The following is a 26,519-nucleotide window of genomic DNA, read 5'->3' as shown; positions in this document are numbered from 1 at the left end:
TTGAGCTTAGCGTAAACTGTACTCTCGGCGTGCTCAATCTAGCTGCCTTTCACTGCAGTGTGCCGAGTACTGCTACACATGCTAAATGCACGAACATGTTTGAAGGAATAGTTCGACGTAGAACACTGCACGGGCCCGGGCTTAACCGAAAGCCCGGCTTGCGGGACGGGCTGTGCCGGGTAAACCTTTCGTTCTTTTTCGGGTCTGAGCCGGGCCCGGGCCTGAAGCATTCGCGCATTGTCCGGGCTCGGGCTTGCAGCCGCGGGCCGGGGCCCATTCACCGATGCGCCTAGTTCTGGCCTTCGAGCGCATTCTGCATATATTCAAGGCACTCTGCTAAAGTGACAAATTGGAAAAACGCTCTAAGCAACCTTATGAAAAAAAAAAAAATTCGTCGGCCCTTCTACTCCGTGCAGAGGGTTAACCAGCTAAGCTGAAACGTGCGGCCCCGGTGTTTATCACTCGGTTAATCTCGACGGTTCATTAAGGTATCTCTCAATTATGAGGTTGCACACACGTTCGGCTGCGACGGAAAGAACGACGTCACTGACGGTATTCCGCCGTTGTCGCTTGCGTTCGATGTCTCGAGTTTGCTCGGCGGCGTGATTAGCAGCATTCGCCCGCCATTGCCGCTTGCGATTCTTCGAAATTTCAATCGCTTCAAAATTACGTAAGACAATGAATGGCTCATACCCCCTTAAGCAATGGCTCATACCCCCGTAAACGCAGCCTCCCATTACGACGACAGAAGAGAAATTCTACGCTGGAATGATTAGCGGCAACGCAGCGAGCTGTGGAAGCAGACGACGACGTCGACGACGAACGCGGGAGCACTGAGAACGAGCCAGCGGCGGAAGAAGACGACGTCGCTCGAGCAAATGCTGATGACGATAATTTTCTGTACACAGGCGATCTCGCCTAGCCATATACACGATTTCGCGAGACATATAAGGATTCGCTTAAAAAGCATCGGCAGATACACTTAATACTGCTTACGTGTGGGAATGTGAAGGCATAACATTCCCTTTGGTGAAACCTTTAGTCAGCCAGATGGCCGCGACGTGACGAGTGCAATGACGCACGCACAAGGCACACCTTCAGTCATCCAGAACCGCGGAGCCGCCGTGGCGTCTTGTCAGCGCTATCTCATTTTTTAAAGCCAGATTAACTATACAATATATGTTTAGCGTTGATGAAAGGTCGCTAAATATAGCACTTGTACATAACCGTTTCCCTGAACCTATGTATCGAAAGCCGTATATCTGTCTCTATTTGGACAATATGTTCTTTGCCGTGTCCATAGAATGTGTATGACGCAATCATTCAATTAGGCGTTTTGATTTCTCGTGGAAGTAATGGCCGCCTCATCGAGTAGTTTAGATCAAGGATTTCTAGTTGTGCTATCTGCCACGGGCAATTTTTTAAAAATTTGGTGCAGCTAAAACGAACACCCTGTATGTGGCACATCTGTACCTCTGTGCCGGGTCACTGGGGACGCGAACACTGGGTGTGTACCGCTCATCAATGAACCTCTTGGACGCCGAGTTGGAGCGCGCTGGGGTATGTAACACTCGGCCTGTGGTGCTCTTCAATGAAACCACGTGATACCGACTTGGGTCACTGGTTACGGGCTAGTACAGGCGTGTTGCGCTTTTCAATGAACTTCTTCGACGCCAACTGGGGTAACTATAGGTACGTATATGTGCCACTCAACAATGGCAAAAATGACCCTTCAAATATTTCTCTATTGCGCGGCGGAAAATTAATTCCGCTCCACGCGCTGTCCTTGTTGAGTACTATGTTATACCTCTCACGTGACATCAGCACTAGTTGATTCACCGGCAAATCTCCGAAAGTGCTTCGAGCGGCCAGTCGCTCGGCAATATTGCGTCTATTCGCGGGCTTCTTTCACGCTCCGAAAAAAAAAAAAACACTTTTACGTAGCCCGTGTTGAGCAACAGAAAGCTGTATCGGGAGTTTTTCACGTTGCTCTACAATTTTCTCATTGACACTCTTCATCTAATTATAATAATTGAGAAGTTGATCAATTAATTAGGACTAATTAACTGATTAGACGGAATATAAAACAATAATCTGAGTATCTGCAAGTGACGGTAAACAACCTTACCTTGATTCTGTCCAGCTACGTAACATTTGCATATTTTAAAAGTTTGGCCCAAGTTAAGTGAAACACCCTGCATATATATATATATATATATATATATATATATATATATATATATATATATGCGCCGCGGCTCTGCCAGTCGGTGCGGTGATCGGCGCGATGCCAATATATCACGAATTGACAGCACGTACACATTCGCGCTCAAATTTCGCATTAGGGAGTATCGTAATCGTCGATTAATTCTTTTAATAAAAATATTGAAAATCGCAATTTTCAGAAAACGAAACTATCAAGTTTACATCTGTAAGCCAGCAATTGAAAAAGGATAGCGCCATTCTGTAAATTGCATTCAATAGTACATCTAAAGCGGACAAATCTGGTGTACTAAGCATGGCTCTCAAGCCCACCACTATTATGGGAATAGCACTTTTGTAAAACCTTCGTAAACATTCTATCAAATTCACGTAAGATATGAATTAACATATCAAGTTTGTCCACTTTGGATGTTTTGAGGGATTCAATTTACAGAACTGCGATATATGTTCTTGGTGCTCAGTTACGGGTTTGTAAACTCCGTGCTTGTATTTTTTTTTTTCAATCTTACCAATTTTCGGCAATCTTGTAAAAAATTCAGACCGCACTGTAAAATAATTTGCACCCCTAAATGTAAAAAAGGGTGTAAATGTGTCTATAACTCACACCCTTAGGGTGTTAATTATATAAATCACACCCTAAGGGTGTGAGTTATAGACACATTTACACCCTTTTTCAATTTTAGGGGTGTAAATTATTTTACAGCACGTAATCAATATAACGCAGCAAGATGATGGACAGTTGGGCGAGTTCGTACGGTAACATATTCTCCGTGTTCTTTCGCGCTTAAACCAAAAATATAACGCTCCCCAACAGTCGCTAGAATTCAACTTTTTCTCTCAAATACCTCAAATTTCATTAAACTCGGCCCAGGGCCGGTTATGTCAGAAAAAGCATTTCTGCGTTTCACGTGTATTTGAATAGGCGGGCGTCGGAGTTGGGGCCGAGCTAAAGCTTCCTCTTATTTTGAAATCTACCGTTTCATTAACATTTCCCACTGATATATGACGCACTACTTCTTGCTCGCGGATGTGGGCACTGCGCGAAGCCGCGCTCTACTTTCCTCAGCGTTGCAGCGTTTGTACCCGCGTTGTACGCGTTAGTATGAGGAGTGATCAAAGCGTCTAGTCTGCTGTTCGAAGGGACAAGCGCGTTAGAAGACATCGGTTGTACTTCGAAAAGGTAAACGCCACGAAATTGTCGCGAGCGCGCACTCTTCGTAAGATTGCTGTGAAATAGCGTTCATTAGTCTTAAATTTGATGCTACCTTTGTTGCCAATACTTGCCTTTGAGGTATAGGTGTGCACCGTGACAATTTCACGCACATCGTGCTAGCGGAAAATAATAACTGAGTCACACGGGCTCTTTCGATCGCGATCGAGCCCGATCGGGATCAAAAGCGCCCGTGTGATCACCGGTATTCACCCTTCTGTGAGCTTGCGCGAAGGAGTCAATCGCGATCGAAAGCTCTCGCCTGTGACGCCGGTATAATTTGTTTGAGTTTGCGCCGCGTGTGTTTACCTTTCCGCTTACTCTATCGCTGTGCGTTCAAACTGGGGAAGTGTGTAGAAGCCCTTTAGCACTAGTAGATGCTTTACAAGGCGTTTTGGCGAGAATGTGCACGAACAGAATTTCAATCCGGATCGGGCTCGATCGCGATCGAAAGTGGCCCAAGAAAAGCCCAAGCCGTGACCACTCGACCAACTAGACCAGTGTACCGTGGACGCTGTGCCACGTTGGTTATTACGGCGTAGTCGGTACTTGAAAGCGAAAAAAAAAAGTTATGCGCGGCTCTGCTATCGCAAACACCAGCGACCAGCGGAGATGGGGAAGCCCAGCAAAAGTTAGACTAGTGTGTAGTTTGCCAATACTTTACTGGGATTTCCCCAGCTCCGCTGGTCTCTGGTGTTTGCGATAGCAGAGCCGCGCATAACTTTTTGACGTGCCAGTGCAGATTGAGAATGCTAAGATTAGTAATCTCTCGCTTCAGTCTTTCAGAAGCGACGAGTGTCGAAACCTGCCGAGCCGCCGCCAGAGGCATCGGCTGCCGTCACGGACACCGGGCGCGTTCGGCGCGAACGCGGTCGGCGTCGGCAGCAGCCCTACGCGTCCCACAACCACCACTGCCTCACTCCTCTCCACCTCGCATCCGCTATTCTGCGCAATGCTATTTTTTTTTTTTTTTTTTTACTCTGCTTATTTCACTCTCTATCTCTCTCAGCTCTCTCTCTCCCCCAGCTCGGTGAAGCTGCGGACGACGGAATGATTATAGCCAGGTTTGAACAGTTCCGCTGTAAAAATATTATTATATGTCATCCACGCGAGAGTACCAAGCGTGTCACCGGCTCAAGTACCGCTTGAGTCACAGTCCGGTATGCGCAGATACATCCTGTGAAGTATACGCAATGATTCGTTTACTGTGTTGTAAAGACTGCGTGCGTTCTTCGGCCGTCTACGTGCCCAAACGCATTACAACTTTCGGCGCTTCCGAACATATAACAAGCGCGTCGCTCTGGCGTTTCTGCAGCGCGACGCCGCCTTGCCGCTTCGGCGTTGCGATCGATGAAAAGGCGCACCTTTTCATCGATCGAGCGGCCGTGGAAAAACTTAAGCTTAAGGACGCTTAAGCTTCGCCTTTAAGAGTGGAACGCGATAGCATTCAAATATCCCTGACTGTTTCTCACGCTTCCCGGCAGCTGCAGTTTATGTAACCGTAATGTTTACCGGGAAATGCTGGCGGCGAACGCTATGCACGAAGGCAAGCTTTCTGGTAGAAACGCGGCCTCTTGCGTCGGCAGATAACGGAGGTAGTGCACAGCCACGCCAAAAGCAAAATGCATCATTTTCAGGTTTGTGTGATTTTTTTCGCACTTTTTGTATTTCAGTCTGGGAATTAAGATTTAACATAAAAGGCATGCGCTGTCGGTGTTTTGTTTCGTGACATTTGTTTGTGGGCTGTCATTCTCAAAATTCCGAGGAATAAGTTTTTCAAGAATGTAAATATATACGGAAATTGTCGCTCACGGAAAACTCCGCCGACGCCGACACCGGATTTTCTGCGACGAGCGTTCGCCCCGTCGGTTGCACGGCGACCTCCGCGTCGATCGCAATTCTTTAAAACCTATATAGCTAAGAAAGCACCGTGGTATGTACTGCGTAGAGTTACCCTAAGCCCGACGACAACTTTCTGTGGCAGCACAGCCAAAACTGCGTGCACGCGCTAGCACGAGCGGAGCTCTTCTGCTCTTGTGTTACTCCGCCAAGCAGTGCAGTCGTTTAGCACGCGGTTTACTGCTTGGTTTACAGGACCAGAAAAATCAGACATGGACACCGGAAAGCCAGAAAACCAGGAAGAGCAAGAAACGGAAATCATTTTCTTAAGCAAGCTCTTTATTTGTTATGAAAGAAAGTTGTCGCCGGGTTATAAGTTTTGTAGGAAACTGCAGCGACTTGAAAGCTGCGGGTGTCGGATAGGCACATTTTACTTGGATGCAAAGAGAACTTGCACGAGGCACGTAGAGGAGGCACGCGCCGGAAAGTGGTGCACGTGCTCTGACAGATCGAAGACAAGGCGTGCGTGGTTACTTTCTGGCATTGTCTGCACGGGCGTTCGTTTCGCCGAGTGTCGGCGACAGTCAAACGGTCAGTCCTTACGGCACATTTATTTCGTTGGTATGCTGCACCCTAGCACTGGTTTGAAATATCCTTGCTCTAAATTGACGTCGCGAAATACTTTGAAGTGCTGAACAGCTGGTAGCTCGAGTCAAGGCTCGAGCCAACGTCCCGACAGTCCTGGCGAAGCTAAGGCCCTTTGCCGAACCATTGGCTCCAGCGACGTTCCTTGTTCTACCGACTGTTCATCACTTTGTCTCATTTGGACAAAATAACTTGGTAGTGCATTAGCGTTGACCCCCACTGTGTACGAGGGACCCCACAATGAACGTATCACAGATAACTGAAGCCCGACGCAGAGGCGAACGCGGTTGCAGCCAATTGAGACGCGGCGCTTTGCGCAGCGCGTCGGCTACCGAGTGCACATACTTGGGTCACTGCTGTGTGTTGCGCGTGCTGGTATGCGAATTTGGATAACACTGCAGCGCAAGCAGACAAGAACAAAAGAGAGACGTAGACACTACGACGCGCATCATGGCGTCTAGGTCTCCATTTTGTCCTTGTCTGCTTGCGCTAATGTTATCCTTGTTGGGTCACTCATCCTTCGTAGCGTGTGCTGTGAATGGTTATTGCTGCGCTGTTGGGCCTGATTACCCGTGTTGTTTCTTCAGGTCATCCAGTTGTGGCCACCATGAATCCGAGCTGTGACGAGTCAGAACCTGGTGCGAACAGCGTGGCTACTTCGACAGATGAGCTTCCAATCATGGATGGCGACGCCGGGTGAGCTATGACTTGCAATAGTGCCAAACCCAGCGACTCTCTGAATTTAGCAGCCACTGATGCATTGACACGACCACGGTAATTATTTTTTTTTCAGCGAAGCTCTCTATAGCTAGGATTCTATGCATTTTTTCGTGTCCGTCAACAGATCTGTGTGTGCAAAAACTAAGCTCCCGAATTTGATGCAAAATCGCTTCATTCTGTGCAAAAGCTTATACGTCTCATCACTTGGATATGCGTTTTCAGTAGATTAGTTATCAATGGGCACCTTTTTCAAAATCAGCAGACTCTCGGGTAGATAATAAGGGTTTCTCAACGATTTGCCGCTGTACGACCGCGTCGGCCATGTGTACGCTCCCACCGCCCACCCTTTGTCGTCGTTCCAAGCGCTTGCGTGCCTAGTTTCTTTCCGCTCTCCCGGCGTGGCGGTCTCGTCGTGCGTGTCTAGTTTCCTCCGGCTCCCCGAGGTGGCGGTAGTCTTCCACGCGAATGAAGACCGCCGATCAAAATAAAAGTGTGCGCGCCGTGTGCCTTTCTTCGGGATGACCGCCGTCACCGCTCGAGAGAAATAAAATTTGCTCAGACCTTTGAACTAAATTCTGTGTCACATTTATGTCGGCATATATAGGCATTAATAGGCCTAAAAAAGACGTCATTTTGATCCAGCTGGTTGTTTCTTAAGCTATGCAGAATTTTTAAGCAATTTTCTTCTTTGGTGACTTCAAATCGATGTGGTATTCATGCGGTCTGGATATTTGGCCACTTTCGTCTCGTCAAATTAGACGATTTGAGGCCGCCTTTTGCACGACGGACAATCAAAAAGGCGTCAAAATGAAGTGTTCGCGTATAGTTGACATGCCTTCCTAATCAACTTGTTTAACTAATTTCTCTTCGTTGCACACTTTTAATAATGCAGCTGAAGCCAGTCAGCGCTTACGGCACATTTATTCCGTTGGAGTTGGAATGCTGTGGCCTAGCACTGGTTTGAAATATCCTTCCTGTAAAAGTGTCACGATATATCTTTATTCCATTTAGTTTTGACCCATATTGTACAAGGGAGGCTCTTTTCAATAATCCTTAACAGAATGACAGTGAATGTTGCAACAATTTTGTACGAGTTATCTCGAAAGTGGTGCAGTTCTCAGCTCTTCCTGACCTCTAGAGAGACGACAGCATCGCTTTTCTCCTCTGTCATGTCTGCGCATTTCTTGGACATTCTTTTACTTTATCAATCATTTTATGAGCCAACTATCCCGGCATATCTGTGCTGAACCGTATGTCTGGGACATTTATGGATCTGGTCATGTCAGTAGCGCACCCAGGATCTCTGCCAGGGGTGGGTTGACAGTTTGCCAATACCATCTAAACAGCACTAATTTCAATTGCTGCACGGGAAATTGTCAAAAAATTCGCTTTTTGCGAGTGTGCAGACGATTGCGCGTCTTACGTCTTAGTTGCAGTACTCAAATGCGCAAGGAAAGAAAGGAGGTTAAACAAAGGGAGGTGGGGTAAGTCGGCCTCAGGGGCGGGGGGGGGGGGGGGTTACACCCCCCCCCCCCCCGTCGGTGCGCCACTGTGTCATGTCATGCTTCTCTCACATCCTCAGCCATAAATATCTTTGCAACGTGTTCACTAAAGGTGATTGACAGAGGTGCCACTAGAGCAGTCACAGAGCTCCATCATTTCGCAACAATTCCAATTCTGCAACAACACGCTCAACTCAACACCGTACCAGAGCTGGTAGCACAGCGTCAACAAGCTAGATTAATAAGGGATCACCAAAATGCAGCTTCACTTATGTCCACATTTATGAAAGGACTCCACAGCCCAGGGCGCAAGGTGACTGCTCCGTGATTATGTGCATCCGTCGCACTAGAAACGAAGCTACAAAGCTTTACTGACATGGCCAGCCAGCTTCTGGTAGTGAGACCACCAACCCTGAGTAACTGCGCCAGCTACACGGACGTGGTGGCTCTTTTGCAAGAAGGACACGACGCCTTCGTCAGCCTTTCTCACCCTGCAATTCTTTGTGCTTCCACCTGCAGCACGAAAAATGCCCGAACCGTTGGTGCTTGCATTGCAAGCAATACACACTGCCACTTGAGCCATCAGCACTTTAACATCACGGTAGCGCAGATCTATACTAGCTCGTTTAGTGCAGTGAACTACCTAAAGCAAATAGCTAAGTTCCTACTGCAAATCTGACAACGTTTTCCCACACTACACTTTTTCTCCCACTTATAAGTAATGAAGTACAATGTGTACAGAGGCATACTATTGAGTCGCTTGAACACAGCACAAAGCCGCAAAATAAACTTTCCATAGGGTTTATGGAAGGAAACCTTCATTGTTAATAAAACATGACCTTTCCCTAGCCTAGGATTACCATTTTTGAAGACAAGGTCTCCTGTGGTGACATCATACGGGTTTAGCGTATATGGGATCGGGGTTTGTATGTAACCTCTTAACAAAAGGGACAATTTCGTTACATTCGAATGTCCTATGACCCTGAAGAAAGTGCCAGCTTATAGATCTCAATGAGGCAAAAGTAGAGAAATTGCCGCCAAGTAGGTAAACTTAACGGTGCGGGCGTAATTGCCTCCAATATAGTCGAAAGTTAGCCACATTGGACCATAAACTCCACTATTTCCGGGATCGGCCCACCTGGCATCTTGTTCAAAAAAAGGCACGTCGACCAAAGTCTACGCGAAAGAAGACAACGTCGACGTATACATGCGCTTAAAAAAAAGAACACCGAATGAAAAAATTCGACATGAATAAAAGAAATCGAAGGTACGGAATAAATATAAGATTTCCCAATGGAACGAAGAACATCATGGAAGCAATGCAAAAATGCGATCCAATTATGTAACACTGCATCATCATTATTAGTAAATATAAACACATTTATCATGTACGCCGACCTTGTTTTCTGTCGCATCGACTTTGGTTGGAACGCCTTTTTCATTGAAGCGTTCTTTATGACGAACCTGTATGGATCTTCCTTATTAATTCAATTAGGTACCTGTGGACAGTCATTTGTGACATTCTTGCAATTGTGGAAGCAAGCACTTATGCTCAAGGTAGACAGTGTTACGTTTGTGGAAGGTGCCCTCAAGCCATTTTTACTCGCAGTGCTTGTTCGAGGTGCGCGTCGAATGTACCAACTGTTGATTCACTTCCATATTTGGGATCGTAAACAAAATTTCTTCTTTTCTAATATGTAGGAACATATCGGTAAGGATTAACGTCCAGATGATGCATGGGTGTCTCGTTACCAATTATGCGTACGTTTTTAGAAATTCATTAGGTACTTATAGGTGTGGATCACGTGTTGGTGCCCTAAGTTAGAAATGTGGAATGCGCCAGCCTTTTAACCTTTCACCTACTACGTATTGCTATTTGGGGATAATTCTGTAATTATTTTTAAGAGCAAGTCAAAGAGTGTTCAAAGAGCTGTAGCTGTAATTTCTTTACAACACACCGGACTATTTTCCTAGGTAGGTATTTTCCAGGTAGTTCCATATGATTAGGAAAAACTTTTCCAGAAGCTAATGTACAGCTCAAATACAGTTTTCTTTTCTACTGCATATTATTGACGGCTACGATGAGAGTTATGTTCACTTCGTGTTCATTTCAAGCAGAGGTACGTACACCGGGCTTCTAATAATATATGAAGGTCGTAGGTTTGAATCCTCCTTCAGTCCACATTTTTAGGCTTGGAGTGGCGCCTGATACCGGCGAAAAAAATTTACCGAGAGCCAGTGGGGTTATACTAGTCCAGGCTAGCCAAATTAGGAAGGCACACTAAGCTTTAACAAAGGCACTCCCTAACCAGAACAGGAATCGGGCTCCCCGGTGCAGTATTCGGCCACTACCTCCCTCATGACCACTGCAATTAACCCATGGCCCTCAGCCCTAAGCGACTGCGGAGCACCTGACCAAGGCGGCGGTCAGACCTGCAACGCGGCAGAGGGTGCTAAGAATCTCTGGGTCCGGACAGGCCCGCCACTGGAAACTGAACCTGGCAACGTTCAACTCGCGCACCCTCGCGAGTGAGACTAGCTTATCGGGGCTATTTGCAGAATTATCAGGCATTGCCTGCGACATTATTAGCCTTAGCCAGGTTAGAAGAACTGGCGAGGCTTATACATTGCTGACTAACGGCCACGTCCTCTGCTACAGAGGTCTTCCAGATAAGAGAGAACACGGGGTAGGATTTCTAATCCATAATGACATACGGGCAGCATTGATGAATTCTACAGCAATAATGAGAGGGTAGCAGTCGTTGTAATAATGCTGCATAGGAGGTACAGAATAAATGTTTATGAAGATGTTGAATCATCAGAAAGGTGAAAACTCAGTATACTGTAGTCATGGGAAACTTCAATGCAAAAGTAGGAAAAAATCAGGCTGGTGAGCAAGCAATTGGCAACTACGGCATCGAATCTAGGAACACTAGAGGTGGGGTGTTGGTAGAATTCGCGGAAAGGAATAGGCTCCGAATAATAAATACCTTCTTCAGGAAGCGCAGCAACAGGAAGTGGACCTGGAAATTCCCTAATGGAGAAACAAGGAATGAAATAGATTTCACACTCTCTGCCGATCCCAGCATAGTGCAGGATGTAGAAATGTTAGGTAGGGTAAAGTGCAGTGACCATAGGTTAGTGAGGTCTAGGACTTCTCTCAATTTGAAGAGAGAAAGAATAAAATTAGTGAAGAAGAAACAGGCCAACCTAGACGCAGTAAGGGTAAAGGTAGACCAATTCGGGCTGGTGCTCGCAAACAAATATGCAGCTTTAGAACGGGAAGAGGAAGGCAACATAGCGGTAATGAATGAAACCGCAACTAGGCTGATCTCAGAAGCAGCAATTGAAGTGGGAGGTAAGGCACCAAGGCAACCAGTAGAAAAGCTCTCCCAAGTAACAAAGGACCTAATAAAGAAACGACAAAACACGAAAGTGTCAAACTCGAGAGATCAGATAGAATTAGCTGAACTGTCAAAACTGATCAACACGAAGAAAGTACGGGATATTCGAAATTATAACGCGGAAAAGATTGGGAAAACCGTAAAAAATGAACGCAGCATGAAATCACTGAGAAGAAAACTTGGCATAGGACAAGGCAAGATATATGCACTGAAATATACGCAGGGTAATATCAACATCAATTTCTATGACAAAGTAAAAGCATTGGAAGAATTCTATACTGACCTGTGCAGTACCCAGAGCAGCCAAGCTACTTTCATTCGAAGGAGTGATGAACAGGATACAGAGGCTGTTCTATAACTAGCGATGAATTTAGAAGGGCCATGCAAGACATGACCCGGGGGAAAGCGGCTGGATCAAATGGAATAACAGTCGACTTAATCAAAGATGGAGAAAATATCATGCTTGAAAAGCTTCCGGCCCTTTATACACAATGCCTCACGACTTCGTGTGCCAGAGAACTGGAAGAATAGTAACATTATACTAATCCATAAGAAAAGAGACGGTAGAGAATTGAAAAATTATAGGCCCATGAGCTTGCTTTCATTTTTGTATAAATTATTCACCAAGATAATTTCTAATAGAATCAGGGTGACACTTCAATCATCCAACAGGCTGGCTTCAGGAAAGGATATTCGACATTGGATCACATCCACGTCATCAATCAGGTAATCGAGAAATCTGGAGTACAGTAAACCTCTCTATATGGCTTTCATAGATTATGAAAAGACATTTGATTCAGTAGAGGTATCAGTAGACATAGAGGCATTGCGTAATGAAGGAGTACAGTAGGCATCCATGAATATATTGGGAAATATCTACAAAGATTACACAGCTACATTGCTTTTCTAACAAGAAAAGTAGAAAATTACCTATCAAGAAAGGCGTCGGACAAGGAGACACAATCACTCTCATGCATTTCACTGCATGCTTAGAAGTATTCAAGCTGTTAGACTGGGAAGGCTTAGGAGTGAGAATCAACGGCGAATATCTCAGCAACCTTCGGTTTGCAGATGACATTGTCCTATTCAGCAACAATGGAGACGAATTACAACAAATGATTGAGGACCTTAATCGAGAAAGTGTAAGAATTGGGTTGAAGATGAATATGCAGAAGACAAATATAATGTTCAATAGCCTGGCAAGAGAACAAGAATTCAGGATCGCCAGTCAGCCTCTAGAGCCTGTAAAGGAGAACGTTTATCTAGGTCAATTACTCACAGGGGACCGTGATCACGAGAAAGAAATTTACAGAAGAATAAAATTGGGTTGGAGTGCATACGGCAGGCATTACCAAATCCTGACTGGGAGCTTACCACTGTCGTTGAAAAGAAAAGTGTACAAACATTGCATTCTACCGGTCCTGCAGTGGACAAAAAATAGGCTGACGATGATGATGATTCTGTGTGCTTTTCCTTGGTTGGCACAATGCTGCTGCCGTCAGGATCTCCAAATGCCACCCTGTTGCCATGCTGACTACGAAAGCTGCCGGAAGTTAGCAGCGATAAAAATAAGCGGCGAGTGTACACAACCTCTAACGTAGCCATTGTGTGCTTGAACACACGAAGAGCATTTAGTAAATCCCCTGACCGCTATAATGCCAAGGAGTGCTAGACAAAGATCCCAGTGATGCAAGTGCTGACGCGAGAGAAGCGGTAAAAAAAGAAATCTGATAGCTGTAACTTCATTTCTAACCCTTCTTTTGGCTCTATATTCATGTTGCCGGAATCAGCACTACTTGTTCTCAACTTGCAGGGCAGCTAGCTGGAACGGGAATCCCGGAGAAGAGCTACGCAATAGCAAGCACGGCCGCGAGAGATCCTGGCAATGCAACCTTTGCTCCAGAAACTTCAAAACCCGAAGTGCAATGCGCAACCACATGCCCACGCACTCGAACGAGAAGCCGCATTGCCCTCCCAAGTGCGGCAAAAGATTCGCCCGGCAGAAGTATCTCAACCACCACCGCCGCCTTCACACGGGAGAAAGGCCACACCAGTGTGACGAATGCGGTCGAAGGTTCGCTTGCGTAACTGACCTCTCCAGGCACGCTCGCACGCACACAGGCGAGAGACCGTACAAGTGCCCAGTGTGTCCCTCGGCGTTCTCCAGGAAAGGCTCTCTCGACTGTCACATCTTGATGCACACCGGTCAGAGACCGCACCACTGCAACACGTGTGGGCAGAGCTTCAGGATGGCGCACCACCTCACCTACCACAAGCGGACTCACACGGGAGAAAAACCCCACCGCTGCCCCGTGTGCGACAAGGGTTTCTCTCGGAATAAGTATCTCAATAACCACATTCGCACGCATACGGGAGAAAAGCCGTACCGGTGCGACGCGTGCGGCCAAAGTTTCGGTTCCAGAGAGGACCTCACGAGACACACTCGGATGCACACAGGCGAGAAACCGTACAAGTGCACGACGTGTCCCTCGGCGTTTGCCGAGAAAGGCTCTCTTAACCGTCACGTCTTAACGCACACCGGTGAGAGACCGCACCGGTGCATTGCGTGCGGGCGGAGCTTCAGAATGCCGCATCACCTCACCTACCACAAGGGGACTCACACGGGAGAGAAGCCCTGCCGCTGCCCCCTGTGGTACAAGAGGTTCACTCAGAAGACCAGCCTCATGACTCACGCCCGCACGCACACAGAGAAGCCGTAACAGTTGCACCGGGCTTCAGCCGGATTCTCACGGAAGGACCACCTCACAGCTCACATTCTGACAGATACGGCCGAATGGTCACATTAGCGATACATGTTCCATAAAAGATTTCCTCCGCAGGCAGCCGCTGTAGGGCACGTGCTCGAACACTGTGTTAATGCGACCCGCGTAAAGGACGTGGCCCAACAATGAGGCTCCCTCGTCGAGCACTTAGCTTGAAGGTGCGCCTCCGCAGCCAGCCACAAGTGCGCTACAGTGTGACAAGAGCCAGAACTCGCCCATCAGAACCCCATCCATTTCGCGTTGAGCCTGTGGCATGGTTTGATATCGATGTTTCTGCATTAGTCCTCGGAATGAAGTGGTATCCTCTTGAGATGGCCCGGATGAGAGTACACGCCTGACGTAGCTGTGTACTTGACATTTATGCACAACTTTTTTTTTTTTCGGAAAATTCTGGCAGAATATTTTTGTGAGCTTTCCTTCAAGACAATGTTCGATGTACTTGCTTTAACGTTTCCTTCATACTCTGGTTCCATGTTGTTTCGGCGCTAAATAAAGGTTTGTAAGCCAAGTTTCGCCTTTGGACAGCGGTAAATTTTTTTTTATAAATTAGCTCTTTGTTGTTTACCTTTTACTGACTACTTGCATGATTCTGCTTGTTTCTTGACAATACCTTTGTTCCTGAACCTTTGAGAACTGTGTGCACATATGTTTACGAACAGCGATACTAGGAGGGAGGCATTACACGGGTTTGTGTCCACACAAGTGAATGGGACGAGAGGAAATAACGGATGCGCTCTTAAGAGCTGTGGCTGCGGAAACACCATTGCAAGAAACACAGTGAAACATATTCTGTCGGGATAGTTGTCCAACTGTGTCACAACAGACGAAGCTCTGGCCAATGGGTTAAGCGCAAGTAGCTTAACCTAACAACGCAGTGGTTCCCGAGTGTGTGTGCCCGGTTAGTTACAAGTGTCGCTGCCTTAACGTGGAGTAGTAATTAGCGTGACCATTGCTACGAGTGACAGCTTAACAGTCCACCTATATTGCTTTGCGAAAGACGACCGACTTAAAAAGCTTCAACTACGCTACCACTGCCGCAAAGCATGCTGGTAGTAGGTCCAGATTTCTTCTTAAGAGGCAAGACTACCGAAATAATTTTTGAAATGCAATACTTACTGAAGCAACGTGTGAAAGGCTGCAGAGGACGCACCGAACAAGCAAGGCGAGATAGTTCTGTTTACTGGATTTGTGCAATCTTAATAAAGTAGGGATAAAAGTAACGTTAAAGTAATGGATTACCTTTTAGTAATCACTCACTTTTTTTCGGCAGTAATTGGCAACTGTAATCTTTTAAAGAAGTAATTGTAATCGGTTACATTGTTTTCTGTAACGTGTACAAGTCTGGTACGTACCACGTAATTAAGGGCCATTGTCATATGCTTCCTTGGGCGTCGGCACCAGGTTTCTGCGACAGGAACGTATGCGATGCTCTATTTAGACTTATAATTAAGCGATTCAAAGATCCCGCCAAGCTAATCTTCTTGTTACTTTTTTTAATAATCATAATAATATTCATAGCATCTCTTCCTTATGCATGCTTTTTAATTCTCAAAAGAGTTCAGAGAACTAAGTTTTTCTTTATTAAATTTATTTTTCTAGTTTTGTTTGTACTACCGCACGATTCGTGGTCCCGTAGTGGGTTGCGCCATATCGCGTGTGATCAACCAGCCAATCGCGCCGTCGCCAACGTGGTTCGTTCGGGGAAGCTCTTCTGGTCGGAGACATCGCGGGAAGCAGTCGTGCTCACCACGCCGGTAAGCAGGCGGAGCCACGATTTCAGGGCTGTGAGAAGCACGACGGATATCAAGCTTTGGATGGTATTAACGTCGGCAACGTTTGGTTTTTGTTCTGACTGGTGCTAACCTCGCCGACCTGGCCAGTCGACGCAGACGAGAGGGTAGACGAAAGCATTACTACAATTATTAAGGACAACGGCGAATCGGGATAGCCGGTATTGATTTACAATATAATATACAATTAAGCGATCCCCCACGGCGGGTATGTGCCACTTGTGCACAGGAACAACAACGACAGAGCACGTTGGTCCTGTAGTTTGGCCTCCCCTCTTCGTCTTCATTGTTCGAGCTGTAGTAAGTAATTATGTAACAATTATTTAGAATAACGGACCTGCGCAGAAGGCTTTAACACTGAATGGTGTTAAAGGATTGCTGACACGAAAACCTCGTGTACCACTATATTTTTTTATGCTATCTTTAATACGACCGGTTCGAAATGCACACCACGTGTGGCGCGGTTTCGGACGTACCACAGTAGACGGTTCACGTCACCGAAACCAGAGGTAGCGGTCATGTGGTTTCCCAAACAGGGACGAAAGAGCCGGGAACAAAATACAGATTTCTGTTGCTCAACACGCGCTACATAAATGTGTTTTTCTAAGCGTGCAAGAAGGTCTCGAATACATGAATATGAGGGAAACGCTGTTTTATGCACTGAAGCACAAAAATGTAACTGGAACACCAATGCATTTCGTCGGACACTTTGAAAGTTAATATCTCGAAACTGGTTCAGTCCCGAGAATTCGTTCCAAGTGGATACGCCTTGCGAACTCAGCGGCTATAATTCGTAGATTGAAAGATGTATCATAAAATAATTAGAACGTTAATTAGCGTAATTATGTTATTATTCAATCAGGCGTTTTGATTTCTCGTGGAAGTAATGGCCGCCTCATCGAGTAGTTTAGATCAAGGATTACAAGTGTGCTATCTGCCACAGACAATTTTTTAAAATGTGGTGCAGCTAAAATGAAACACCCTGTATAGTGCCGCGCGTCGCGGCGCTGTGCGGCGATTTCGGCGAGCTCTGTCGTGTGCTCCGATGGCCGAACCTTCAACTTCTCAGTCAGTAGCTGCGCCCGGCTCTTTTAGACGTCCACGCGAATACGCGAACGATGCCGTCACAATGCTTTCGCGTTCATCAACGCAGCGATTCCAATGTGCCCTTGACTTTTTAGAGCGCAGCTTTTGGCACCCGTTCCTACGGCGGGTGTCGTACTTCGTAACCGAGCGAACGAGCACAGCGCAGGATGAAAAAGCGAACGCGGAGCGTAGCGCGGGATGAAAGACGGCGATAGCGAAGCGAGCGCGACGAGGAAAGCGGAGGAGGAGGGTACGGCGAAAGCGTGAGAAGAAAAGCGTGCCGCGCAAGACGGTCTCTGCGGCGACGGTAGCTACGAGATGGCGCCAGAGTAGCGCACGTCGTTTGTTCAGCGATGACGCCAACGATGAGGCATGCGGCGAGCGCGTCCGCCACTAGCATATATGGAAACAAAGCGCTGCATGAGCAGAGGTCCGTATGCGGCGGCTGATGTGAACCGCGCCCACGCGTCACCCACGCGCTGCCTCTCGCGATCTCTCGATTGGCGAGGCAGTCGCGCCACACTTCGCTCTGTTTACAACGTGCCGCACGAGACATTGTCCGCGCCTTATCGCGAAATGAAAACACGTACAGAGCTGCGCTCAAATTTCTCATTAGGAAGTATCGTAATCGTCGGTGATTTTTTTAGAGCACATAAAGCGGAGAAAAACAAAAATTCTCTGCTGGTCAGCATACAATTCAGAAGCGACAACGACAAGGGAACAGCAGCACAGTTTTCAAGTGTCTTCATTAAATGCCTTCAGTTTCGTTTTGAAAACGCATAGAGGACGTCCTCTTGAATTTAGTCGAGGACTGGTATCTGGGGCCCCGCGAAGCACGTGAAACCATCAACCTGGTGGCAAGGCCTTTGCGCACTAATCAGCCGCTGACACCCATAACATTTAGCCTTCTGGGCTGCTGCAGATACCTTCGCCATCTGCCAGTTGTGAACGAAACTGATTTTAGTGCGTTAGAATTCTTAGGGTACCTCAAGCACTTTCCGGGGACTACGTATGTTTGTAATTAATCGTTTTCCCACCTACCTGTGTCAATGGGCAGTCCGTGGTCGAATGGGTAACGCATCGGCCGTTGCTGTGCTGTGGGAGCAGGATCGCGAATGTGTGGGATGAGACTATGTGCGAGCTTCATCCGCAATAGCTGCATGCACAATGAGTACCCGTGTCTACGACCGCTCGTCGTGGACACTCTTCGGCAAGACGAGCACAACATGCTTTACCGCCCCAGCGCTGGATAGCCAGTTTCCGGCAATTACTACCAGTCTAGCACCGCCTGCAGCAACTCACGGCGTAAGCGCCACAGTTGGCACAAACTATCACGAAATGCTGAACTTCGATAAGCATGCAAATGAGCGCTACGTCCTTCCACGCAAGTGCGACTGACACACTAGAGCAGCTTCACTTTCCATAATAGCGAAGTCAGACGTGGAATAATAGGTTAATTGGCACCGTGAGTATTCCTTAATGCGCATGGAATCAAGCAGCATGCTATCGATCGCTTGGCCACTTGCAACATTCTTGTCCATGCGTACGCGAATCTTAATCTGCGGTGTAAGTAATCAGAAAACCGTTTCTAAGTTGTCTGATCAGCTTCCCTGATCAAAACCGATCGGTTGTCAGATCAAGTCTATTCCCGAACAAAGTTATTGCACGTACAGTTAACGACAACAGGCGTACAACCGTAACAGCCCTACAAATCTACTGCTGTAAATGCTCGAATATAAAGAGTAAAAACAAACAATCAGACAGCCACTCTCGGCGTTGCGAATTCTGCCGAATCAGGCAGCCGCCTTCAGCCGGTAAGCCTGCACGCTGTGAAGATTGCAGGGCAGACAGGATGGATAAATGAAAGGTATACTTACACTGTATCTGCAGCTGTAGCCAAAGTCTTGTGTCGTCGACCCAGCCAATGCTCACCGTACTGGCCGAAATATCGGCTGTATGAGGCGTGCCTACGGCCGCCGTGGTCATTGTAACCACACGGGCAAACGCCGATCAGAAGGCACTCGATGGCGGGCGCAGTCGCGTGAGCAAATATGGCGGCGGACTTTTACTAATTTTGGGGGTAGAGAAAACTCGAGGTGTGTGGAGCGTACGCGAGCGTGTGACAGTGTGCGGAGACCGCAAGCTCGTAAGAGATACGAGGCACAGAAACTTCGCTTCGAAGAATTGGAGTGTGCATGGCCTCTACGGGTGACCGCCCGTAGCGGCCATGGGTAACGACATCAACAGCCGGAGCAGGCTTGGCAACCATGGCGCGCCGACGGAGAGTTAAATGTGCATCTTAACGACGCAAAAAATTTGAGTGGAGGGTAACTCTAATTTTGCTTGTATTTAAAATATTATGTGACAGGTAAGTTGTGTTTGTGTGGCTCCGTTTTAGATGCAATTCAGAAAGTTCAATTTTCAGAATTCGTTTTTTGCTCAGTGTTCTACGACATGCTGAGTCAGTAAATATGGTGAACCGAAAACATCGTTGCAGGGCCCCTCTAAACGACCCCCAAAAAGCAAGACGGGCGCTGAGAATTAGCTACGCTTGCTTTGAAGGGCCACACAATCGTCGAAACGCAAGCGCGTCAGCGCCGGATCGCACCAGCCAGACAGGAGAAAAGCAGTTCGACGCAACGCACATGGCGACGCGCCGTGAAAAAAGTTCATACCGTAACGGTTATCTGTGTACGCTTCGGCTATAGTGTACTAAAATATAGTGTATCTACTGGCTATAACGGTACTTGACCTAGAGAGATTAGTTGCCTCGCTGAAAGTTCGAAGCACTGACCGCGTCTAATTGAAGCGCAGCTCGTAAGACCTGCCGCCCCTGAATACTTCCCTTGGTTTCGCTTCGCGCATGAACAGTGCACATTGAAATATCGCTCTTTATATATTATGCGCGCGTCAACAGTTTGGTTCCACTGCGTGATGGTGAGAAAAAAAACACGAAAGGAGGAGAACCGTAGGCATGCGCGGTTTGCTACCCTATGCTTGGGGAAAGGAGCCTTAGCTGTAAAACGCAAAAACGCTTTTCTGGGATAACCCCTGGACCGATTTTAATGAAATTTGTTGCATTTGAGAGAGAAAGTCAAATTCTAGTGACCGTTGTAAGCGGAATTTCGATTTAGGGCCTGAACCTTTAAAAAGAATTTTCAAACATTCCAAAGTTCGAAAAAATAGAAGCACGAAGTTTAGAAATTAATAGCTCTGCATAAAGATAAGCTATAATCGCGGTTCTGTAAACGGAATCCATTGGATCATTCAAAGGGGACAAATTCGATATGTCAATTTATATCTTACGTGAATTCGTTAGGTTGTGTACAAGGGTTCTGCAAAAGCTGCATTTCCATATTACAAAATTGATTTAGATTCATGTGTAATATATCAATTTTGTCCGCTTTGGATGTACTATTAGATGCAATGCACGGAGCTGTGATATCATTTTCCATTGCTGAGTTAAGAGTCGTAAACTTGATAGTTTCGTTTTCTGAAAATTTGCGATTTTTGCGAATTTTGAATACAAATTTACGAAGTAAATCTAAAATTCGAAACAAACAGTCACCAGATATTAAGTGTTTCTTTTAAATGCAACAAACCTCGTCAAATTTGGTGCAGTGGTTGCCGAGAAAAACGAATTCTCCTTTTACATGTATTTAGACACGAGCACCTGAGCTAAAGCCTTCCGCTTAAGAAAGAAATACTTCGAGCTCTATTAGTAAATTAATTACTCTTCGGCAATGCCGTAAAAGGCCATGTAAAGGCCAACCTTTCAGTGCGAGAAGGCTCGGTAAACGAGGAAAGACACCGCAAAAAGAAAATATTTGCGGCGGCGTCGCCTCGGATGTTCCCGCACTAGCCCTCCCTGATGACGTCATGGATTGTGACGGTATCCGCTCGGGCGTAGCTTCCCTCCCTCCCTCTCTCTCTCTCCTTTTTTTTTTTTTTTTGATCCGCGAATATGGACAACATTGTGTTCTACAAAAAAAGAAAGAAAAAAAGAACACTGAACTTACTAAGTTTCAAGGATCTTCGGGGAGCCAGAGCGGCCCAATCCCAAATTATACGTTGAAAGCCGTGGCCTCATACTGGCGTAACGACACAGGGGTTTAGGGACGAAAGTAAAAAATTTGAAATTTGACTTTCATCTTCTCGTCTAATAAACGTTTTTACCATGAAATTAGCAAAAACAGTTTTGAAAGAATACTTCATCAGACTGAATCGATTTCGTGTTTCTCTTTAGGGTGTTCCCGCTGGGCCAATCACTCCTTCACGAAATGCATCGCCGGTGCGTCTTTTCGCTAATTGGTCCAGTGGTCCCGTCCTGTTTCTTCAAATTGTGCAGATATGGCTCGGGAAGAAAAGGCTCGTACCACGGTGGCGACCACTAAGACCACCGGCGGCCAAGCAGGCCCTGGGGAAGACCACGCTCAATGTTCCAGCGATTCGGGTACCGTGGACGATGACACAGGGTGATTCTTTACTTACTATACTTTACAAGAGTACTGATTTGGGCTAGTTCGTTTAACATCAACATATTGGGCAAACAGCAAAGGAAGACAGGACTTAGATTATGGGGTTTTACGTGCCAAAACCACCAACTGATTATGAGGCACGCCGTAGTGGGGGACTCCGGAATAACTCGTACCACCTGGGGCTCCTTAACGTGCACCTAAATCCAAGTACACGGGTGTGGGGCATTTCGCCCCCATCGAAATGAGGCCGCCGCGGCCGGGATATGATCCCGCAACCCTGTGCTTAGCAAACGAACACCAAGCCACTAAGCAACCACGGCGGGTAAGGAAGACAGGACTAAGGGAAGACGACAACATGGGCGTTGACTATCAACTGGTGGTTTTATTCAAAGGAACAGAAATATACCGGGAGTTCATTTTTAAGTTTTACGGAATTTTTAAAAATCGCCTGTGGCAGGTAGCACAATTCTTATCGGTGAGCTGGTTTATTCGAAGAGACGGACATTAGTAGCACGACAAATCAAAACACATATTCCACTGATTAACAAAAATTGACTAATGAACTTCTGAGTTAATTACTTTACGACACATATTGCAATTTCCGAATTGTAGTTGGCGAGTTTGCAAGATGCATCCATTTGAAATGAATTTCCAGGATGACACCAGTTTCGAGATATTATTTCCGAAAATGTGGGACGAAATACATGGGCGTTCCAGTTACTTTTGTGCTTCAATGTATAAAACAGCATTTTGGTAAAAAAGTAAGTGGAACAACAGTGCATTTTTATGGCGAGTTTAATGGCGCATATCTCCAAACTGGTGTCAGTCTGGAAGTTCATTCCGAGTGTGACAAGCTCACATCGACAGCCTGACAAGCTCACCGGCTACAATTCGTAAATTGCAATGAGATGTAAATTAGTTAACTAAGAAGTTAATTAGCAAATTTTTTTAATTGGTTGAATATGTGTTTCGATTTCTAGTGCTACTAATGTCTGCCTCATCGAATAACCAAGCCGAATGATAAGAATTATGCTTCCTGCCACAGGCGATTTCTAAACATTCTGTAAAACTTAAAAATGAACCCTGTATACTACAGGGGAAAGGGCCGGAAGCAACAAAAATAGCCAATGTCAAAAAAAGACAAAAAAAAAGCTGTGAGTTATCAAGCACCAAAGGAAGCAAGAGCTACGGCTGACAACTACCACAAGCTGTATCATGTGAGAAAACTGAAAGCACTTGTGAACAAAGCAAAAATAAAAATTTTTAAAATAGAAAAAAGGAAAGAAAGAAAACCAAAAGCAAGAAGAGGTAATGTTAACAGAGAACACCTGTAAACAAATAAAAAGACAACAAAAACAAACATAAAGGTGATAATGGTAAAAGAAGGTGGCGGTAAATGACAAAAAAATTCACACAGATGCTAATTGTAGGGATATAGAATCTCCTTCCTTGTCAGGAAGTGTAACAGATGGCGTGCTAACACATGTGGAACCTTTCTTGTGAATATACACTTCCCAAACCTGATGTGCTTGCTGTTGTGGCATTTGCCAATTGCACAAGCCCTATCAAACAGAGGTGAACACCCACATTCGATACAATCCAAGACAGAGATGCTGCCAGTCGTTCCTTCTAGCGAGTTATAATGTTCACACAAACTGTCATTTAAACACATTCCAATCTGCCCAACATAGTTTTTTCCACAAGTGAAGCGGATCTCCTAAGCCACATTTGTCATGCAGTGCACAAAGGGGTTCCTGTGTTTTCTCACAACTAAATGTCTGTGCTGTCGCAACTGGGCTGGGACGGCTAAATGTCGCCAAGAAATAAAAAATTCATGCACGTCTAAATGCGAACGGCGATTAGTGTGTTGATGGGCATTGTGCATGCTAATTGTGTCGTTTTTAATCTATTTTTACAAAAATAATTATTTAATGAAGTTCAGTTTGCTGTCCTTTAACTTACGTAATCGATGAGGCATCAGTGCAAAACTTGTGGAGGATACCAAAAAATTACTGACAACAGTGTTTAGTGCAACCTATAGGTTTTATGCAGTCCTTTTTTATACACAAAGACAGCAAAGCAGGCAAAATTTGAAAGATACCACATGGCAAAGTGGCTGCGCGCCAGCGATAGCAGTGGTTCCTTGTCACCTAGTACACTGCGCATTTTATGCACGTTGAAAGCGGGGGCTTCACATTGGATGAGGACCAAAGGTGCACATCAAAAGCTGCTGACGCGTCAAGGAAAGGGCGTGGTCGCTTGTTCCAAGTACGATAAGCTAAGCCCTTATTTGATACCACTGTAATCCTTGGCGCGCAGATGCATTGACACTTTTCTGTGGTACTTTTCTTCTTGCCTGGACTTTTTTTTTTTCACTAAAAGAACAGGACCATATAAGATCTAGGTTGCTTTAAACATTGTTTTCGGTCATTTCTAGGCAGCCTCCGCCCGCAACTTTTACACTGACACCTTGTCAATTTGTCAAGTTAATTGAGAATTAGCAAATTAAACAGAAATAATTATCTCAGTGTGATAAAAAGTACTAATGTAGCATGAACAACCATCAACAAACAGTGATCCCTGTTCTTGTAAAGCCCTCCGTTAAGCACTGACGTCATCGTGGCCAACATCTTGGTGCACTAACACATTGAGAAGATGTGTGAACAAGAAATATGACAACACAACAGGGCCGTCTTATAATTGTGCCGAGCGACAAATCGATAACAATGATAACCCGGGGAATAGCGGTAGCCACCAAAAAAGCAAAACAATGGAGCGTGATAATAAGGTCCACTGACATGATTGTCGCCACCATTTTCGGATAGTAGCTATCAAGGTAAGAAGGTCAACGTTTAGGACGCCTAAATGTCGCCCAATTCTTCGCGACATTTAGATGGGACAGCAGGTCTGCAGTGTTCACAAGCTCCACAACTGTAGGCAATGACCGTGCACACTTTCATGCAAGGCCAACTGACCCGAAATTTCACTTTGCTAAATTGGTTATAAGTGGGTAGCACTGAAGCAATATTGGCAATGCAGCAGACCGATAAATGTATAACTTCCATATCAGCAGCCTCTAAGCAGCACCTAAGCAGACAACACGTGCACCTGGCAGTTAGCAGATATGACGCAAGTCCCAGCACATCGCCTCCAAGATTTTTCAGAGTTCCACGGGCACCGCCTATCTTGGAGGTCATGTCGAGGGGCTGTGCATTCTAAGAGGTCAAGTGTCACTTCCAATGAGCGGTAATGATGGCATTCTTTTTTTAGTTTCAGGGTCAAAAGCAGCTGTTCTTGCAAGCTTTTTATGACGCTTCTGCACATATTTCAAACGTAAAATTTTTGACCGAGGTTGCTCTAAGGCTAGACACACTATCTTAAACTCGGCCTTTAACGCAGTCCAAGATTTTGTTGCAGTTGGTCTTAAATGCGCATGGATAGCCTATTCTTTCATTATCTCTCGTAGGGCCTGCGACAGGTCCGAGGCGTGGCGGGCGAAGCATGCACGCAGGCGGCGGTCCGACATCAGTTCCCGGACGTGCGGCATCTGCGAGAAGACCTTCAGCAACCGGTCGGCCGTGCGTAGACACCTGGCGACGCACACGGGTGAAAAGCCTTTTTCGTGCACAGTATGCGACCGGCAATTTTCTCTGAAAGGGAATCTCGTGGCTCATAGTCTCACACATTCGGGAGCCAAGCCCTTCGAGTGCCGCCTGTGTCCCTGGGTATTCTCACAACAGGGCTCACTGAAGCGCCACCTTCGAAGAAAGCACAAGGGACAAAGCTGATTTCATCACGAAGTCGGAGGCTGCCTTCGGCATTCGGAGGACAAGCCTCTTGCCTGCCGATGAAAGTTCACTTCAAAAGCGTGCCTCAAGACACCGAAACATTGGACTACCGATAGACTTTTGCACTGGACAAACAGCGCCAAGTGTGCTCGAGAATAATCTTTGTTCTTGTTTGTTCTGGCGCTACTTGTCCAGTGTGAACCCCGTGACCAACGCCAGCAGCCAGCCAGGCAACACAGGTTGTACTGTCGATCGTGTATGGCACAGTCAATTGACAACAAAGCTGTGACCAGCCCAGCAGAACACCACTAGAATTCCAGTGACGTCAAGACCAGCCGTGATCGTGCCGTTGTGTGCGAGACGAGTTCATGTGAAACCTCTGAGCCCAGCTTGATGTTGCTTTGCGGGTAAAGGGCGATGATATGTGCTTATGATGCGAAAGACGTTTTGTTTCTTTGTTAGTGGGCTGGAGCAGTAAACAATGGGTGCACCGTGTGTTACCTCAGTGAACACCATTTTCTATCAATAAGTTGTTTTGCATTGCGTACAAGCTATTGCTGTGCTCTTTCCGTGTGATAAACCTTTACATCCTTTCAGTTTTAGCATTTGCATTTCGTCTGAAAAAAGGTTATTTATAGAAAAAATGTGAATTATTTATTTATTTATTTATTTTTATTTATTTATTTATTTATTTATTTATTCATTCATTCATTCATTCATTCATTCATTCATTCATTCATTCACTCATTCATTTATTGAATCAAACGCAGTGCCTGAATGCCGCTTGCAAGTAGCATTTATCCGACGGCTAATTTCACCTGTGGATAAAGAAGTCGCAGTTTGCAATCGCAAATTGACAGCTATACAAGTAAGGATAGTAGTTTTATCAGCCGTATAAACTTGCAAACATTACCTTACTAACTAAATTAGCAAGCATGGTGTCAGCGGGCACAGGCAAATATGAACACATCACACTCGATGAGCGCGGACAATCGCTGTCAAAACGCTGGCGTGAGGAAGCGCGGCAGCAGCGCAGAGAGCGAAGTGATCT

At 46.1% G+C, this 26,519-nt stretch overlaps 1 protein-coding gene across 5 annotated transcripts; it reads left to right on the top strand.

Moving 5' to 3' along the window:
* Window positions 1-3,326: 3,326 nt before the first annotated feature.
* LOC119433200 (zinc finger protein 239-like) lies at window positions 3,327-26,065 on the top strand. Of its 5 annotated transcripts, none has more exons than XM_049658180.1 (3): window positions 3,327-3,403; window positions 6,505-6,613; window positions 13,357-14,891. In XM_049658180.1, the coding sequence occupies exons 2-3, from the start codon at window positions 6,525-6,527 to the stop codon at window positions 14,261-14,263; spliced, it is 996 nt and encodes a 331-aa protein (XP_049514137.1). In that variant the 5' UTR covers window positions 3,327-3,403; window positions 6,505-6,524; the 3' UTR covers window positions 14,264-14,891. The 5 variants fall into 5 exon arrangements, 4 of the variants coding, with proteins under 4 accessions (XP_049514137.1, XP_049514138.1, XP_037556280.2 ...); XM_049658181.1 differs by lacking the exon at window positions 3,327-3,403 and adding an exon at window positions 5,650-5,863; XM_037700352.2 differs by lacking the exons at window positions 3,327-3,403; window positions 13,357-14,891 and adding exons at window positions 21,551-21,677; window positions 25,147-26,065 and having other exon boundaries at window positions 5,915-6,613.
* Window positions 26,066-26,519: the final 454 nt, after the last annotated feature.

The sequence above is a fragment of the Dermacentor silvarum genome, chromosome 11 (genome assembly GCF_013339745.2).
Source record: "Dermacentor silvarum isolate Dsil-2018 chromosome 11, BIME_Dsil_1.4, whole genome shotgun sequence".
NCBI lineage: Eukaryota > Metazoa > Arthropoda > Arachnida > Ixodida > Ixodidae > Dermacentor > Dermacentor silvarum.
The sequence above is the reverse complement of the archived record's forward strand: the minus strand, read 5'-3'. Positions and strand labels throughout refer to the sequence as shown.